The 19,800-nt window shown below is 37.6% G+C and overlaps 1 protein-coding gene across 1 annotated transcript in view; it reads right to left on the bottom strand.

Annotated features, from left to right (window-relative positions):
* Window positions 1-7,630: 7,630 nt before the first annotated feature.
* Window positions 7,631-19,800, bottom strand: part of CASR (calcium sensing receptor) — a 34,552-nt gene continuing 22,382 nt past the window's right edge. The window contains exons 4-6 of the mRNA XM_058169905.1: window positions 12,876-13,106; window positions 9,839-9,962; window positions 7,631-9,060 (exon numbers count right to left, since the gene is read on the bottom strand). Of these exons, the coding sequence (XP_058025888.1) occupies window positions 7,631-9,060; window positions 9,839-9,962; window positions 12,876-13,106 (1,785 nt within the window). The remainder of the gene's footprint in view (window positions 9,061-9,838; window positions 9,963-12,875; window positions 13,107-19,800) is intronic.

Below are 19,800 nucleotides of genomic sequence, written 5' to 3'. Positions count from 1 at the left end.
TCTAAAATATATTATTCAGCTTCCTGTCTATTTGTATTGACTCTGGGCAAAGACCAGCATGAGGAGCAAGCTGAATGCTTCCTTTTCTTTCCCACCATTTTAATACAAGAATAGTTACAGAGCTGCACGATGCTGATTTTCTTATTACACAGTTCAAAGGATGCACACTGACTCCTCCAGGCATTAACAATTACCAAATATATGTAAAGGGGTCTTATTTCAAACTCTCAAACATTATCAGTGAAGCCGCTTTTTCTAAACACTCTTAATTTTGAGGGTTTCCCCACCTCCCCCATTAAGTGGTTTATGGTTAATATTAGCTACAGTTGCCTGTTTAATTTCTTGGACTAGTTTTTGCCATGTTTCTAACAGGTAATGCTGAATGCTTTATTTTTGAAGGATTTTTAGGCAAGAGCAAGCACACAAAAAAAAGAGTCTTAAAATGCTGGGACAGGTCCTCTTTTATTTAGCTCTCCAAAAGGCACACATTATCAACTTATCTTACATCTGCAAAATTCAGGAGGCAACTGTACTCTTTGATTTGAGGACATGCACAGCCATATGGTATAAACATTACAAGCAATACAAATATTAACTGTAACATACAAGAATAGACTTGGCATCCCTTTAAACAACCAGTAGTGAAACTCTGTGGTGTATTATAAAACAGACAACTCTAGTGGTGTAAGGTCAAGTGCTGGTTGCAGAAGCTTACAGCCGCTTATGGTACTGACCTTTTTTGATTTTAAACACAGCTCATTTTATATGGCCCAGGGAAGAGTCAAGGGAATGATTGAGACATTGCGTAGAAATAAAGCTGGTGTAGTTAAGGCTGTCTATTCTGACATTTCTGGAGTGCTGTGTGCTGCACATCAGTTACTGCTTTCCCCCTTTTAAGTGTGTGTGTATGTGCAGTTGCAAGGCGTTGGTAGACTTACAACTTACAGTGATGCCCTGAGGTGGTTTTTTTGTTTTTGTTTTAAAAACTCGTACTACCTTTGAAAATTAGAACAATTATTGGACTTCTGGCTACATATAAAATCTTGATGATTTCTTAAATTTCTTTTCACATTAGAGTACTTTGAAAAATCCAATTTAACTTCTATTGTCTGTGCGCCACGCTTCCAAAGCAGCCCTTTTTAGTTTTGTTTTAGAGCACAAATGAAGTGAGATACAGTAATGAGCACAGGCAGAGAGAGAAATCACTCCTTTTCTTACATTAGAACTCAGGATGATGCCAAAGAAAGGGATGGGAATGCATTCATGGCAAAGCCATACAGGTTTTAACATGAAATTAGAATACATGTTAAAATGTATGAAGATATTTGAAGATACGATGGCCCCATATGCAGATGACTTTAAAAGGGGAGCAGACAGATACATCAAGACATTTTTAACAGACATTTCATGTGACTATCCTAGAAAATGTGAACCAGACAGCATATGCCAGGGAGAAGCAACAATAGAATATTGTTCTCATACTTAGCTTTTAGAAGCATTTGTGGGAAAGCTCTGAGGAAAGGATTATGGCTTAGATAAATCTTTGATATGATCAAAGGGAAACTATTCAATGTCTTAAGAACTAAGGAAACTATTTTTCGTTTTTATATACATTGTTAAAAGCAGCTTAATTGACTAAACATATTTTCAATCCCTTTTAAAATGTCATGTCTAGCTAGACCTTAGTAAATAATTCACTAATATCACTAGTGTTACAGCAAAGTGGTATGCAGACAGAAATCATTGCTCAAGGTATTTGCACCAACTGCAAGTTGGGGAAGCAAAGAAACCATTTAGTATGATTCCCTGTGGGTAGACGGCATTTGCTAGATATGAAACTCAGTTCCTGTTCAACAACCACCATGCTATCAGCACTGTGACTCAGTAGAAACAGATGAAGATATCAATGAATAGGTTAGTCAAGTTTGGAAGGTTGATGGAGGTGACCTCCCACAGCTTCTTCAAAAAGAAATTCACCCATGAAGGAGATGAGGAAGAAAACATGCGTTTGGCCTATTTTTCTCCCCAGTGGCAAATGCATGACCACCACTCACATGAAAGAAACTATGGCTTGTTGTAAACTGCTTTTATTGCCCTTACCCCTTGCAAGATTATTTTTAAATAACTAGAAAGTAATTAATATATTCAGGAGTTATATGGAACACTGCTAACAGATATAGCTCAGTAACGCCATTTGGGCTTTGGTCTCTGTATTTTTCTCAGTGGCTTTCCTAATGGAAATCCCCAAGCTCTCCAAACTGTCATACCGTACTTAGAGCCCTGGAGTAGAACTGGGGAGACTCTTAAGATCAAATGTCGTCATCAACCTCACAGAGTACCATCCCGCCCCCAGTTAGGTTTTCTTGTAGGATAGTGAGAGTAGAATTAAAGACAAAATATTATGTTTACCATCTTAGCCTCCTGAATAAATTCTGAAACATTTAACACATTGAACAAGTAGATATGTATACTTATGTGTATATATGTATACATGTGAGTCTAACATCTGATGAAAAAAATAGGGTACTCTATCCACTTTATGGCCAAGCATAAACAATTGGTTGAAGAACCCAAATGATACCAATCTGCTTTCATTCAATCAACTTTAAAGTCACAAGAATATGTTAAGATTTTAAAGCCACATGAATTGGCTTTTCTGTCTTCAGCCTTAGGATTCTTATTGTTTAATTTGAACCAAACCTTTACTTGCTGTGTGGAATTACAGCAAAGGAAGCTTTCTAATGCATGCTGGAGAGATGGCTGCTGACTAATATGAAAGGCTTCCAGGACTAGTTCTGGACTAGAACGTGGAAGCCATTCTGCCCTAAATAAACCATTCAATCTGAATGTAGATCTATTTGTCTCAGGGGGAAAAAACAGCATCAGTAAGCTTAGAAATAAAAATCCCCTGAGGTTTCTAGCAGACAAAAAGATGGTTTTTCAGACCCTTTCAGTTCAGAATAATCTTGATAATAAAATCCTTAATGCTCTGGTAAAGATATATTGAATTCTTGTTATGTATTAAGCTATTTGGGACAGATAGGCTTAATTTTATGACTTTCTTTATCCTCAATATGAGGTGTAAAGTCTGCATCATCTAGGCTTATATTTACAAGCATTCTGAAAATTTCAAGGGAAAGGAGCATAACCGTGTGTTTATATCTCACATCAATTATTTAATATTTTCAGAATGCACTAAAACTTGAAATAATCCAGGGGCATTTTAACTACCATATACATAACACTGAAGGCCATTTTGTATTGTTTTTTTTTTTTTTGTTAGACTCCAAAATCATAATCTACATTTTCTTTTTCCTCAAAATCTGCCACTTCAGGATTAAATTAGATTTGATGAAGAAATCCAGTTGACTGGATTTCAAGATTTTTAAGAACAGCTTTTGGTATGCGCAATGATAAGATTTGGGGAGTTAATCGGGTCCATGATAAGTTTCTTCTATTCATCAGCATTCTTAGTGGCGATCCACTACAAATTTCTTGTTGTCATTGAAGCAATCACAGAAAAATATATCTATCTTTTACATTCAAGGTAATAACTTTGTCCAAAGATATTAAAACATTAGTTCCTGATGGACCTACTATCTCTCATAACTATGTAAGTTAACTAGTGACTTAAATCCAAATGTATACTTATTAGTTTCTTGTTATTGCCAACCAGAAGCCATGATATTAATGACATAGTATTAAAATTATATAATTAATAGTCCTGGATAAAGTAATAAAACTTTGGATATAGTTATATGTTTTCTTTCTACATATGAACAGGTTTTCTATCTATGTGTGGAAGGTCCAATCAATAATAATAGGTCAAGGTTGTTTTGCTGTTTAAGGATTGGGCTTTCTTGTTATGTATACTACACATTTGCTCTAATATGCCTTCCTGGTTTCCATGTGTGTGTTTTTTTCCTATTTCCTTTTGATTTCTGCATCTGGTTAATGTTTTTCTTCTTTTTGTACATGTCTATACACACACAAACATGGGACATCTAAGCAGCTGCTGAGCAAGCCCAGAAATTTGTTTGGAGTACCAGAACTGAGCGAGAGCTCATCTATAGTCTATGCAAAAATCCTTTCATGGGTTGTCCAAGTAGTTTCACTTTAGCACTCTCATTTTTTGGAAAGGGTCAGTCATAGTCTGGTAAATCTTGTTCAATGAATGGAAGCCAGAAATCCCTGCCAATCTACTACAAATTACCCACCACCGTTCAGTAGAGCTTAAATTACCCTCCATTCACTCCTGAATAAATGGATAGTTAATTCCAAAGCACTAGTGTATACTTCACAAAAGGCATTAAAACAGACGATCTACATTTTCTTTTTCCTCAAAATCTGCCACTTCAGGATTAAATTAGATTTGATGAAGAAATCCAGTTGACTGGATTTCAAGATTTTTAAGAACAGCTTTTGGTATGCGCAATGATAAGATTTGGGGAGTTAATCGGGTCCATGATAAGTTTCTTCTATTCACCAGCATTCTTAGTGGCGATCCACTACAAATTTCTTGTTGTCATTGAAGCAATCACAGAAAAATATATCTATCTTTTACATTCAAGGTAATAACTTTGTCCAAAGATATTAAAACATTAGTTCCTGATGGACCTACTATCTCTCATAACTATGTAAGTTAACTAGTGACTTAAATCCAAATGTATACTTATTAGTTTCTTGTTATTGCCAACCAGAAGCCATGATATTAATGACATAGTATTAAAATTATATAATTAATAGTCCTGGATAAAGTAATAAAACTTTGGATATAGTTATATGTTTTCTTTCTACATATGAACAGGTTTTCTACCTATGTGTGGAAGGTCCAATCAATAATAATAGGTCAAGGTTGTTTTGCTGTTTAAGGATTGGGCTTTCTTGTTATGTATACTACACATTTGCTCTAATATGCCTTCCTGGTTTCCATGTGTGTGTTTTTTTCCTATTTCCTTTTAATTTCTGCATCTGGTTAATGTTTTTCTTCTTTTTGTACATGTCTATACACACACAAACATGGGACATCTAAGCAGCTGCTGAGCAAGCCCAGAAATTTGTTTGGAGTACCAGAACTGAGCGAGAGCTCATCTATAGTCTATGCAAAAATCCTTTCATGGGTTGTCCAAGTAGTTTCACTTTAGCACTCTCATTTTTTGGAAAGGGTCAGTCATAGTCTGGTAAATCTTGTTCAATGAATGGAAGCCAGAAATCCCTGCCAATCTACTACAAATTACCCACCACCGTTCAGTAGAGCTTAAATTACCCTCCATTCACTCCTGAATAAATGGATAGTTAATTCCAAAGCACTAGTGTATACTTCACAAAAAGGCATTAAAAACAGACGTATCTACATTTCCCGTCAAACAATTGATTCCCTTTACCAACTGCTTGCAATCTATGATAGGCTAATAAGGCTGCCTATTGCATTGACCCATGACTTGATTCATTGGGGTTAATTAAATATAGTACAATTGGGCAGAATTTGCACATCATACTAAGCCAGAATACAATTGGCTTGGGCTTGGCATAGATATACCACACCTGATTTCAACCATCTAGATGCTCCTAGAAGAAGTTAGTTCCCTGAATCTGATGCCAGCTACCACCAGTCGTTGTACCTGCAGCCCAGATCTTGGTGCATGCCTACTTTAGCATAGTGCACTAACCCAGCCACTGTTCAATATGCTCTCACAATTCAAATGGAGTTTTCCATTGCATTTGTCAATGGACACGGAACATTGCTTTATTTATATGGATAAATATAAATATTTCCTGTGTGTATAAACATGGGATTAATCTGTAGATCTTTTGGAAAAAGAGGGATCCCTCTTATGCTATGCAAATACAGGTCCAGCAGAAGATTTAATCAGAATTCATTATAATCAGACTTAATATTACTCCTGGCTTCTTTCTCAGTTCTTTCTGTATGAATAGGAGCTTATGGAACTCAACTTGGCAACTTCTGTCTGTAAAACACATTTTAAAATGTAGGAATTGCAGACATTAGAGCCGTGAAGGCGAACCTATAGCATGCGTGCTAGAGGTGGCACGCGGAGCCCTCTCTGTGGGCACGTGTGCCATCGCCAGCTGTTCTTCTGGTTTCCAGCGTGTGCATGCGCGCTGGCCAGCTGGTCTTTGCGTACACTGGAGTACCGGAAACCCAAAGACCAGGTCGCTGGCGTGCGCATGCACATCCAGTTTCCAGCTGGTCTTTGGATTTCCGGTGCACATGCACACATCTGTGTGTGCACATTCCTGTTTTGGGCACTCGGTGCTAAAAAGGTTCGCCTTCACTGCATTAGAGTGACCAATCTCTGACATTCATTCCACATGTGGCCGAACATAACATTTAACTATACCTGCCATTTATTTGGACATTAAAAAAAATAATCTAAAGTCACAGAACAAGATCAAACTATCTGCATATTTTTTTACTATTGAAGTATGATTCAGTTGATACATTTTGAAAACATGACTACATTACGTTTAACTAGGTTACGTTGTTAATAGCTTTTCATAATCGAATCTGGTTCTATAACCAGGTTCATAACAAAATCTGGTTATCTCAACAATTGTCCTTGTTGTGCTGCTGTGTGCTATGCTCTTATTTCCTAAGTGTTTGGGTTTGTTTTTCTAATTTGTGGGACACACAACTTCTTAGATCTGCTCTTCTCCATTTGAAGCTCTTTGATGCACACAAGGCCTGCTAGGGTAGAAATACCATCCAAGGCTGACAGGAAATAAAGGACACATTTTCACTCTCTGTATTTTCTCTAGGACAGTGTTTCTCAATCTTGACAACTTTAAGATATGTGAACTTCAACTGGCTGGGGAATTCTAGGAGCTGAAGTCTGAACATCTTAAAATTGCCAAGGTTGAGAAACACTGCCTAGGAATATGGCTTCTCTTCCCTATCTCTGCCTTCAAGGTGAATTAAATCTGGACCCTCTATGTCAGTCTCCAGGACAGCAGCGCTCGATAACAGGGTGAAGTCTCTGAAGACCACAGAATTCTGTTTTTTAGATATGAAGCATCTGCTCTGACTTCATGTGTAAAAATATCACTATTTATAATTTTAAATACTTTACAAGTTCAAGCCACTGGCTGAACATTATTTAGCATGCTTCCACGGGTACTGGAGAATATTTTCTAAAGCAAACCACATGACTTGTTTTACGTAAAGCAGCAGGTTTCATCTTGCAAAGTTGCTAAGCAGTTTTACATGTAAAGGGGAATTAATATACACAAGGAAGAAAAGGGATAATGTACACTGATGTAAAAGCAGAGCATGTTAATGGAACCTTCAACACACTCACAACCAGCAGGTTGGTGACTTGGACCACTGCAGTGGTGGAAAGGAGAATAAGAAAAAAAAAAGTTCTTCTACAGGACAGGTGGGAAAGATACCTTCTTGCCCCTCCAAAGTTTTCTTTCTTGTATCTTCCACAACCATGGGTGGTTGCACTAAAAGGATACCTAAAGACATGCTAAGGAACTGTTTCTCTCAGCTTTCCTTTGAAAGTGGATATAACCTGCCGAGCCTAACAGTAAGAGGAATTAGCAATGTATTCAATTCTTCTTTCCATCCAGGAGAAAATTGCTCAATAATTGGTTCCTTTTCTTTCGATTATGAATGGATGGCATTCTCTTTGACAGAGTCACTGCCTACAAAATCCCGCAGGTATGCAGCTGACAAAGAAGGTGGCCCTTCCACATGTTCTCCTTGCTTGGTTTCTCCCACTACTGATTCTGGTATGCTGGATTCTTGATTTGAGGATATCTGGAATTTGGACTCCAGTGATTCATTGCCATGCAGAGGAAGTAGGGCTTTGTGTCGCATGAGACTATCATCACTATTGCGGGCTTCCAAGGAGTTTCTGTGCTTTGCATTTTTATTGGCTACAGCATTTTTCTGGTGCTCCTCAAAGCTTAGTGACAAGGTGACAATTCCACCCCCAAAACTCACCTTCTGCTTGCACCCATGTTTTTGCTGTGGTTCTGCAGATGTTGGCATCGAAAAGGGTTTTTCATGGTTGCTTTTGCTGCTAATGGATGATGATGGGGTAGAGCCTGAGGAGCCCCCCAGACTATTGGACCTCTTGCGGGACACATTGCTGCGTCGCAGTGTAGCTCTGGCTGCCACTTTGAAAGCATGAGCAGCCGTGCTGCAGCGTACTTCCTCAATGGTGTTGCGGGATGGCTTAAAGAGGATAATGTACACCTTGTTGAAGAAGATGCATGCTAAAAGCCCAAAGCTGGCTGCCAGAATGGCAATCACCTCCACTGCTGAGACAAATTTGCCATAGGTGCTGGCATAGGCTGGTATAAAAGAGATCCAAACAATGAAAAAAATCAACATACTGAAGGTGATAAATTTGGCTTCGTTGAAGTTCTCTGGCAGTTTGCGAGATTTGAAAGCAAAGAAGAAGCAGATAGCAGCCAGTAGACAAGTGTAACCAATTAGGAAGCCCAGTGCCATCAAGGAGCCCTCATTACAAGTGATAAAGATGATTTCATCCTCCATTTCATGATTACGGAAGCTAGAAGGGGGAGCTGTATAAAGCCAGATGACGCAGATGACAATTTGCACAAATGTGCATAAGAAGACCAAGAGGAACTGAAGATTAAGTCCCCACCACTTGCGATGGAGGCTTGTTGGTATCTTAGCCTCAAAGACCAGAAGGACACGATTGGTCTTCACCAGAATGCAGGAGATGCAGAGCACAAAGCTGATACCAAAGGCTGGTTGTCGTAAGCGGCAATTCCAATCTTGAGGCTCACCAATGAAGAAAAGGGAGCTAGAAAAGCAACAGAGCAAGGAAAACAAGAGGAGATAAGAGAGCTCACGGTTTGTGGCCTTGACAATGGGGGTGTTGCGAAATCTGGTAAAAACTCCCAGGACAAATGAGGTTAAGAAGACGCCTAGTACAGCAAAAAGAGTGAGAGCAATTCCAAACGGTTCTGTCCAGGACAAAAATTCTATTTGTTTGGGAATGCAGAAGGTATGGTTTTCATTGGACCAGAAGTTTTCAGCACACTTCTCACAAGCGCTGGCATCTGGAAAAGACAAAACATCCTTGCTTAAAAGAAGATATCTGAACAGGAACTGCACTTAGTGGCATCTCTGTCAAGAGGCCCAAAGACCAACTACATGCAATACTGGCAAAGTACCATGGATCTATTCTTGCTCAGACTTTTTATTTTCCATGGCTTTTGTAGAGGAGAAACTCCTAGGAGGTGGTACAGAAAAACCACTATGGTTTGTTTGTACAATCTTTAATCCTTCGTTTAGTTCATTTTCAAAGAAAGGAAAGTAAGTATGTTCCATCCTCCTTCAGAAAAAAGAAAAGCAGGACGGAAGTTTCCTAAGGGATTGTATTTTGGCAGAAGAAGTGAGAGGAAAAGAGTCAGTTGTAGCTAATGTGTCCTTCAGTTTAATTGAGTTCATTAGCTTTCCTCCTTGACTCAGAGATTACCTCATGATTCTTTAATATACAGTACAGCCCCCAGGAATTGTATATGGAATTATGTTCAGAATACAGAGCCAACTCTTAAACCCAAAGACCAGTTAATCATTTTTAGCACATTTCTGTTTTGTTGCTTTTCTCCCAAACCTACACTGTTCTAATTGCATTCACTTCTGGGACAAAATCCACTGCTAATCCGTAAATATATTAACTGGATGGAGCAATGGAAGTGGTTAGTAATTCATTAACACATTGTAACTGTGTGTCGCTATCAATGGTGACTTTCAAAAATGAATCCTGAGTCCATTTGCCTAAATGTTTCTAATAGAGGAGGGGGTCTGCTTTTTCCCCTCAGAATCAGATCATACCTGTTTCATCACTGATTTCTCCATCTGTGCATTCAACGCATTCAAAGCAGCAGGTGGGCTCCCCCTCAATGATACCTTTTCTTGTACCTGGAAGGCAGTCTCTGCTGCAATTTGAGAATGGTACCTTAAGGAATAAAGATAGGCTTTATTAATATCTAGGTTGATTCTCCTGATTGATGGTGAAGCAATACCCTTCCAACCCTTTGTCCATCAAGCATGTGTGAATGGAGACAATCTGGATGAAGTTCCACTGTCAAGCTAAGCTGATGGAGAAGAAGAATACTGATTGCAGATCTAGTTGTCAAAACAAGGCCAATGGTGGTCTTTACTTCTCTTCTATGCACAAGAAAAGGAAACAGATGAGAAGCAAAACTGCTACTCTTTGCTGAATCTCTCAGTGAACCAAAGAAGCAAGGATGCTACAATGCAGACCAGGAGAGGTAGTCAACCTGAGTATGCAATATTGTGAGTAGATAAATGGGTACCACTTTGGTGGGGAAAACTAGCTGCGGTGTGCAGAGAGCAGGAAGCCGGTGCTGGATCTGGCTGGATGTGAGGCATTGTGACACAAGACGAGGCAAGGTGACACGGGTGGAGGAGTCTGGAAAAGCCAGCAACCTGAATGCCATTAGTTATCTGGTAAAAAGCTAGTTCACTCCTGATGGTGCACCAAGAAGAGGTGCATAAGCGCTGAACAGAATGAACTAGTATTCTACACTATCAGGACTGCATTGTTTGTCTAGCATGTGTAGATTTCCCTGACGTTATATGCCATATACAACATAAAATAAAGTCAACCTGAGGCAAAAGGAAGGTGGGCATTATGTCTTGCTCACTTGGGCTAGTTAGCGAGTAGCTGCCATAGCAGTAAGAAGCAGGTGGAGTCACTGCTTTCACTTCCCCACTTCTTTTGGCGCATAGATGTGAGAAGGAATTATGCTGGCCCTGGACAGCACATCCAGGTACTTACGAGACCGCCTGCTGTTACCCTATGCCTCCCACCGATCCGTACGCTCTCACAGAGAGGGTCTCCTCAGGGTGCCATCCGCCAAACAGTGTCGGCTGGTGGCCCCCAGGAGTAGGGCCTTCTCTGTGGGGGCATCGACGCTCTGGAACGAACTTCCCCCTGGCCTACGTCAAGTGCCTGATCTTCGGACCTTCCGTCGTGAGCTAAAAACACACTTATTCATTCAAGTGGGACTGGCATAATAGTTTTGAATTTTAATTTGGGGTTTTATTAATATTTTTAAAATTTTAAATCTAATTTTTTAATTACCAGCCTTTTGTAATCTGCTATGTTTTAAATGTTGGTTTTAATTGTATATATCTTGTGTTTTATCTTTGGCTGTACACCGCCCTGAGTCCTTTGGGAGAAGGGCGGTATAAAAATTTAAATAATAATAATAATAATAATAATAATAATAATAATAATAATAATAATAATAATAATAATAATAATAATAATAAAAAAAAAACAGGTTCAATTTCCTTCCCACTGAAGAGATGCACATTCTTCTCAGAAGTGAAAATCAGAGCCAGGGATTTCCTGCTCACTACTTAAAAAGGGAGGGAGAAAGGCCCGTATACATAAGTGTATTGGTTTGGAAGTGGAATAGTCTCCCCCAATATTCTAGCATGTACTTTAAGACAGGGGTCTCCAACCTTGGTCCCTTGAAGACTTGTGGACTTCAATTCCCAGAGTTCCTCAGCTAGCTTTGCTGGCTGAGGGATTCTGGGAGTTGAAGTCCACAAGTCTCAAGGGACCAAGGTTGGAGACCCCTGCTTTAAGAAGTAGGGAACAAGGTGGTGCATATGCCTAGTTCTCCACCATGTGATAAATGTGTGAAACATGCTTTTGACATGACATGTTCTTTCTACAAATGTGAATTTAGCCTAAGGGTGTATGAGCCCACTGTCAATGTTTAACACTGTCAACTAATTATTGCTGGCAGGGAATGAAAAAGAGCAACATAGAAAGGGCACCTAGCTGAGGAAGCTATGAACTCTATGATAATATGAACTCTCTGGTAATCCTATAATCCGAGGTTTGCAAACAAAATCAGATCTGGAACTGTCCAAACAGCCACAAGATGGAGCCAAAAGGAAGATCTGCTGACTTTTGAATTGGATTTTTTAAGGTCAACCGTTCTGAATGAGCAACGCTATAAAAAAAAGCCTTTCTTTAAGATACAATTGGTAGAAAAAAGAACAAAGAGAAAAACAAAGGACACTTTAAAGGGCAGTAAAATACTTCTTCATTTAAATTTTGTGCTAAATTTGAGTTTCGACATCAGCAAGCTGAAGATGACTGTTGTACTAAAGCCCACAGAAAAGCAAAATGACAACAGCTATTGGATCACCCAAAGGGGAGGGTGCGGGGGGGGGGAGATCAGTGCAAAGGAGTAGAATTTGAAGGGCCCAGAACAATGTGAAGGACCTCAGAGTGAAAAAATCAGGCATCTTAAGAAGAGTCCAGCTGAGGTGATCATGAATGGCACCACCTGAAATTCAATAAGCAGTTTTGAATTATAGAAACATTTAAATCAGCCATTTTTGTTTTCATGAGATTATATTTAAAAAGCAAATACACAAGAAATTCCACAGAAGCCAAAAAAAAAATAAATTTCACAATGCAAAGAAGCACTGAGACTTTTTTTCAAAATGAGGCCAGGCTTCATTTGCACTGGAATACAGCATCGGAGTTGCTGTGGAGAATAGCTGTTGCACCTGCTGTTCTGTTGTTTTTCCACCCTAAAACAGCATTACTTGACAATAGGTATCAAACAAAAACATTTTAATGTCATACACATACACATACATACACACACACACACACACACACACACACTAAAATGTTTTTGTTTGATACCTGTTGCATCAAATACATATATATTCACACAGACACACTGATCTAGCTTGATCTCAAGGGGAAAGGGGAAAGGGAAAGGAAGCTATCCTTTCCTGAGGAGAGGAAAGACACTGTGGATCCCCTTGGACAATCTGAGAAATATCAGTTAAAATCTTGGGTGAGACTTACCTCTTTGGAAAATCCACTCCATAGGATCTTATTTTCATTGATAAATAACCTTTCTCCTTTTTTGGCATAAACATTATAGTGTCCAACCTCCTCAAATACAATAGAGCCATCTTCCGGGGATAGATGCCAATTGATAATTGAATAATTTCCTATTAGGCCTCCTGACTCATCAAAATCCACTTGCTCCCCCATATTATTAGTGAAGTTCAAGTGTCGCAGATGTTTCAGTACCTAAAAAAAGAGAACCAGAGATGCTGAAAGTGATCACTGTTGTGAATGAGGCATTGCTGGAAGAGGGCTGCCTCACTGGCACCCTAAATAAAAACAATAAATTTCCTGAAATAAGGAGAAAATAGAATTAATGCAGATTTTTGCTTATAAAATACTCCTGTGTGGTTCCTATAATTTTAATCATTATTTTTTTTTGGAAATTTGCATGACAACACCATTGCTTATTTATTAATTACTAGCCCAAGCCAATACAGAATAGATTCAAATGAAGATGTCCCAAAGGTACTTTTTTCAAGAGGCAACGGGACTTTCTGGTTTTTCTTTGAAGATGTTTCACTTCTCATCCAGGAAGCTTCTTCAACAGAGCTGAAGAAGCTTCTTGGATGAGAAGCAAAACATCTTCAAAGAAAAACCAGAAAGTCCCGTTGCCTCTTGAAAAAAAGCACCTTTGGGACAAACATGACCTGGATGACTGAGAATCTCCATAGACATTCAAATGAGGAAAAAGCAAGAAAAGACTCAGACATTAAAAACATTAAATACTTAACCAAACAAATGCAAATAACACATTAACAAGTGCAACAAATGATATTCCTGTCTCTCTTATGGCAATTGCTACTGAGCAGAATTTAGCAATCCACTTGATTATTTTTACAGGCAAAAAAATAAAAGTTTGTTTATCTAGCTGAACTAGATGAGTGACTAATAAGGACCCTGTTAGATAAAAGCAACATAATGATATATAGGAAAGCACAATAAAATATGGGAAATTGACTGTATCGCTGGTTTTGACAGAGAGGATAAAGGTGATACTGAGGGACTATTATTCTTCTCTAGAGCCACAGATGGTATTTTCAAAGTTCTTCCATATAAACCAATATTAAAGACACGGGGAAATAAACTTTGATCCTTTTATAACTTAGTATCCAAAATACACTGTTTAATCTCTGTGTTTGCTTTTCATGTGCTTTTTGGAAGAAGAAATTGGCCACAAGGTCACAGTAAAACACCTTCTTTCAAGCAAAGACGTAAACCTATTAGCAAAAATTAAGGTGGCTGAAGTTCCCTAAGTTACTTTTAGACAGTGCTTCAGTTGGCATTTTCTCACAGGAGCCTCAACAGAGCAAAGACCACATTTCAAAAGCAAAAGGGCATACGATACGCATCAGGGGATATATAGAACCGCTGTAATATATTTAGTTTTTATTACTTCTAAAGATCTTTCTTCCCTACATATACAAAACTGTGTGTCATAAAACAGAAAGCTCAGCATTTTGGCTTTCAATAATTTAATGGTTGCATGTTTATAAAATTATTGCCTCTGCAACTGACAATTCAGTTTATTGCATTAATAGCTTTAGAAGCGACAGCATTGGTATTTGTTTCTTTGATGTTGTTGATAATTGGAAGATGACTCAAAGACATTTAGAATCTTTAACCTGCTCAATGCAGATATTGTTTATCCTCTAATTGTTATTTCAATTAGTGTACTTCTTGGTAAATAGAATTACTTAAATTTGGGATAATATCTATTTTTTTATTGCTGCAATAAACTCCTAGGTTTGCAGACAAAGCCTTAAGGCTTAAGCCATCCTGTGTCAAAAGATAAAATAACTGCATAGTCAGCATGTAACAGGATGGTTATAGGTTTCTTTGCCAACAACCGAGGGTAAAGCTTGTTTTTAAAAAAGCTTGAGTAATGGAATTAATACAGAAAAAACAGAACAAGAATGTAATCTTGTTTAACTTTTGAGTTGATCAGACAAGCCTATGGTGGTGGAACACTAACCTGCATGAAGGTATTTTCATGTAACATAATAATTAAAGTAAAAAAGCAATTTATGGTCCAGGATGCTAATTTTGCTCATAGCCTTTCCTTAGGTAAAATACTATTGTTAAGTCAATAAAAGAGTCATATAGAGTATCCCAAGACTAATCAGAATGAATGAACGAATTTGTCTAATTTATATCATTGTCATATGGCTACCCTCAATAGCTTAGAATAACACCTATTTTGAATATGTCACATTGGATGCTGATTGATTTCTTGTCCAATTCAAGGATTTGTTCACCACATTTAAAGCTCTTGGTGTAAAATTGGAGCATATCATCCAACACCAAGTCAGAATTGAAGTACTTATGGCCCCAACCTTGCTGGCATTTATAAGCAAGCTATATAGACTATATATTCCATCATTCACTCATATTATTACTTTTATTCACATTTATAAAGTTTAGATTTTGGTTTATTTATTATAATGTCATTGTAGAGTTGTTATTGTTTATGTTGTTGTACCCTACTCAGATTCTGCTAGGATTTAGATAAGATATAAATAATGTTAAATAAATGAGTGGGTTAATAAGTAAATGACTAATTGATCTGAAATTAACTTAATAGCTTACTTCCTTTCTTAAAAATTGGGACAGTTATTAATCAACATCATTCCTCGGAAGAGGAAAGGAGAGATTGATAGTGCTAAAAGCCCACCAATCAGAAATCAAATCACCTACCCCTACAGCTTTGCCATTCTTCACTCATTTAGGTATATTGGAAATAAGAAATAAGTGATCAACAGGTAGTTCAAATTAACTCAAGTCAGCAACAGTTTCATTAAATACAACCCCAAAGTGCTCTGCCTAGACCTCAGGTGTGAGATTTGCCTCCTTGCCCCAGAGGCACTCTTAAGAGATGAGTAAACCACAAGACACCAAAATTTAAAAGAGTTTTAATCTTTTATAGCTTCTACTAACTTCCTCCAATTAGTCATTCATACCTCCCTTTCTTTTCTTTTCAACAAAGACTTCAATTGTTTTTTCAAAGCCAATCCCCATGATCAAACTCCTTTATTACTTCTAAACTCCCTTCATTTAATTTGGTATTAACTTCACCTCAAGCTTGAAAACCAAACCATGTCTCAGAGTTAAATTATTTTAACCATTCATCATTCATCATTAATCATTCATTTAAGAAATTAAAAAAACTGGAGACAAACCCTTTCAAACTCATTAGACATTTTTAAAAAGTCTCCTATCCAAGAGAGTTTTACTGGGCAGTTATTTTCTGACCAGCAAATCAAAGCATTTACTGGGTAATTTTGCTGAAAGATGAACAGAGATTGGTCAATAGCAAGGTAAAAATCACTCTTCAGTTCTGTTTAATAGGCTTCAGAATACCAACATAGTATTAATAATATTGGCATTTCTACCACTCTTAATTTGGTTCTTCTTTGATCAATGCATTTAGAACAAAGCAGAGTTCCTGAGGAACTCTGGGAGTTGAAATCCACAAGTCTTAAAAGGGCCAAGTTTGCAGACCCCTGGAATAAAGGGATCAAGCTCCAAGGCTCGTAATTAACTCTACCCTGCTTCAAATAAGATAATGTGAAGAGAGTACCTATTATTTTATCAAGGATAAAAGGTTTCCCGGTTAAGCCTAATCCAGCACTAAATCATAAATAAAGATTATTTCAGCATTTGGCTGCTTTGGTAGCAAATTCAGGAGATTCCATCACTGTAGTGACATATATGAATACTCAACATCCATCCTGAAAAAAAAACTGCCCAAGTGAAATTTGTATATACCTGTATTTTTTGAACTGTAAGATGCACTGGTGTATAAGACGCACCAAGATTTCAAAGAGGTAAGAAAAAAAGTTTTTGCGCTCCCTGGCCCTCAGGAGCATTCTGCAGGCCTCCCAAAGCCTCTGTGTGCCCCATTTTTCACAAAACAGCTCCTGGGGGCTGGGGGAGGGCAAAAACGCCTCTGTTTTTGTGAAAATTGGGCCGAAAAAAGGGGCCTGTTTTTCACAAAAATGGAACAAACGGGGCGGGGCTTGGGATAGGGAAAATTTACTAGAGATATTCATTTTGTGAATAGAGGTAGAATGGAAGATGAAATTAAATAAGTATATTTTTCTATGATAACCTGATTCATTCTCAAAATCTCAGATTAGTTTATTGAAAAATGGAGATGGGAGGTGGTGAAGGATCATCATTGTTTTTCCAATGATTTAACAGCTTTTGTTTGGCCAAAAATATTTATGTCAGCCTTTGTTTAATAAAATTTTCAAAATGGCTCCCGGTAATAATAAAAACATTTTACAAGGCTGCATAAGATAACAGAGCAGTTGGACCTGAGGAAAAAATGCTAAGAAATATCATTGGATTAAAGCCAGGTAGGAGAGGCTGCTTTAGTGAAAGGGCCTCTATGTGATGCAGTGTGATATCCATAGACACCAATATGCACATGGGAACTCCCAAATCTGCTGATTTGTTTCTTATTTTTTGTGTCGTGTCCCCCCCCCAAAAAACTAGTTTGCTCTCAAATAAGAAAGCCCATTTTAGCATCATCTCTGTTTCCAATAATATTTTGGGGTGAGACACAGCATCTTGGACTCCTACAAAGAATTGGGAGAAGCAGTGTAATCGATTACAGTTCTGGTTGAATAGATTATTTGAGACTGACCACATCTATCATGCTGATTTCCAAAATTTTCCAAGAAACCACACCCAAAAAAGATTGTTAATAAACGTAATGCTGGTCAAGGATCCTTGGAAGGACAATTCGCTGTCCACATCTCAGAAAAGCCCATTCTCTGCCTCACTTCAACTAGCAGGAGAACATTTGAGATGAATCAAGAGTATCTAAAGCAAGAATCCTTTTCTTTAACTACCTGGCTGAAATCCCAAGCTATTTAGGACTTCAAAAATAAGTGCTAGACATTTGAATTATATTGAGAAACACTATCTGTGCATGGCATCATTTGAGACTGATGTTGTTAGTTCCATTTGGTTGGTCTCAACCAGAAACAGCCCAGCTACACTTCAGATTAATTGAAGATGCCCGGTGATAGCTATATGTGTAACACTCACAGCAGAGTAATCTGGATATAACGAACTCATTACAAGATTGTAAGAAAAAGAACACTGCAGTTTATGGTGCTTTACCAGGATATTTGCTTTAAAACTTGAATTTCATTAAATTGATTTCACTTGGGAATTTAATACCAGAGAAAAAATTAAGATAAATACTTACATTATGATAAAATTATATATGATCCAAAGTCTGTGACTCTTAAAATTAGAATTCCCTTATCAAACAATAACTGCCGCATTCCCTTGCACTACTGTATAGTTCTTATTCCTGTTTAACTTGCAGTAGAATAGCAGGAATGTTGTTCTATTATTTATGGCCTATGAAATAACAAAAGATGCAGAATCTGTCAATGCCATCAACCCTGGCTTAGCTAATGGCTGATTCTGAACATGTCTTCCACATTTTATCTTCTATCTTCTATGAATGAAAATATTGAACTGATTTACCTGCTGTGTTATTTCAAATATTTCCATGTGACCTGAATAATAGCCAAGAAAGCAATATGATCCAAGCTGTCTCAGTTTAAAGTTTAAATGAGTATCTTTCTGGGCAAGCCAGTTGAGCCTGTTTTCCATGAAGACCCAAGCCTGAATTAAAGGAATATTGGGACTTCCTACAAGGTCCCTCCCTCATTCTCTGCTTGTACAAATACACATCAAGGTTGTATCACTTGTAATAGAAAAGTAATTCAATTTCAGGAATAGAAAAGTAATTCAATTTCAATAATTCTGGCCTTAAATGTTTTGTATTAAAAAAACCAAATAATAAAACTAAAATCAGATAAGGAAAAATGAGGTTGCCTTAGTTTTTGCATACTATCATCACTCTTTTGAACGAAATTATTTATCTAGGAACATGTTGATCTCTCTCTCTATAGGGCTATATTATATTATTATGATTGGTTGCATTATTAATAGTTATGGTTCATCACACAATCAGCCAAATGTTTGACCTGGATTTGGCATTTTTATCTGTCTATCAAATCCTTACGAAGGACCTGGGATAGGCAAATGTTGTTGTTTTAGATTTCATATTACAGCATTGGCATCTTTTAATGTTTGTGCTATCTATTACTTTTGAACAAGCTTCAATGCAGGCAACTTTATTATTTTTGTTCTAGCAGCTCAGTTATTCTTTGTTTCAATTATTCTTTAGCTAGAGGGCTTTTTTCCTGAGGAGAAGACAGAGAAGAGGGTGACTTCCTGGTTTATGATTGAAAATGAATAAATGTGTAAGAAGTCTTTCTCTACTACAAACTCCTGCTGATTTGCCTCTTCCGCCTGAGATACTGCTGGTAAGGCTTCAGTTTCTTTGCCCTGGGTAAATCTTTGCAGTTCTTTCAATTCTGCTTCTGTGAATACTTTATTTTGCATTATAAATTGATGTTGTTCTTCTAGTTTATTATAAATGCCAGAATATTGTTTGCCTTCCTTTCATGTGGAGGACTAGAAAGGGAAGATGTCCTTTCTAATAAATTTCCTTCTACTTCCTTGTGTTAAAAAAGGATTATGGAGGCAAGAAAATGATGGGCAGTTATGCCATGGACTTGAGATAAGCGTGAAACAAATGCTGCCTGGTTTAGATCCTAAGGATGAGATGTAATCTGAGATTTTATTTGTCCATTCTCTTTGAAGTTTCTTCTATGTCAGTAATACTGATTAAGTATAATTGTTAAGGGTTCGAGCAATATTCAGAAATAGGAGTTCCTTATAACAAATTATGCTGGGGGAAAATTTAGTATGATTAAATTATTTTTCTCACTGCCAAGAGATTAATGGCTACATGTGGGTCTCATCAAGGATGTTTGTTTCTTAAATT

This window comes from Ahaetulla prasina, chromosome 2 (assembly GCF_028640845.1).
Source record: "Ahaetulla prasina isolate Xishuangbanna chromosome 2, ASM2864084v1, whole genome shotgun sequence".
Lineage (NCBI taxonomy): Eukaryota > Metazoa > Chordata > Lepidosauria > Squamata > Colubridae > Ahaetulla > Ahaetulla prasina.
Note: the sequence above shows the minus strand (reverse complement) of the source record. Positions and strands in the feature narration are given on the sequence as shown.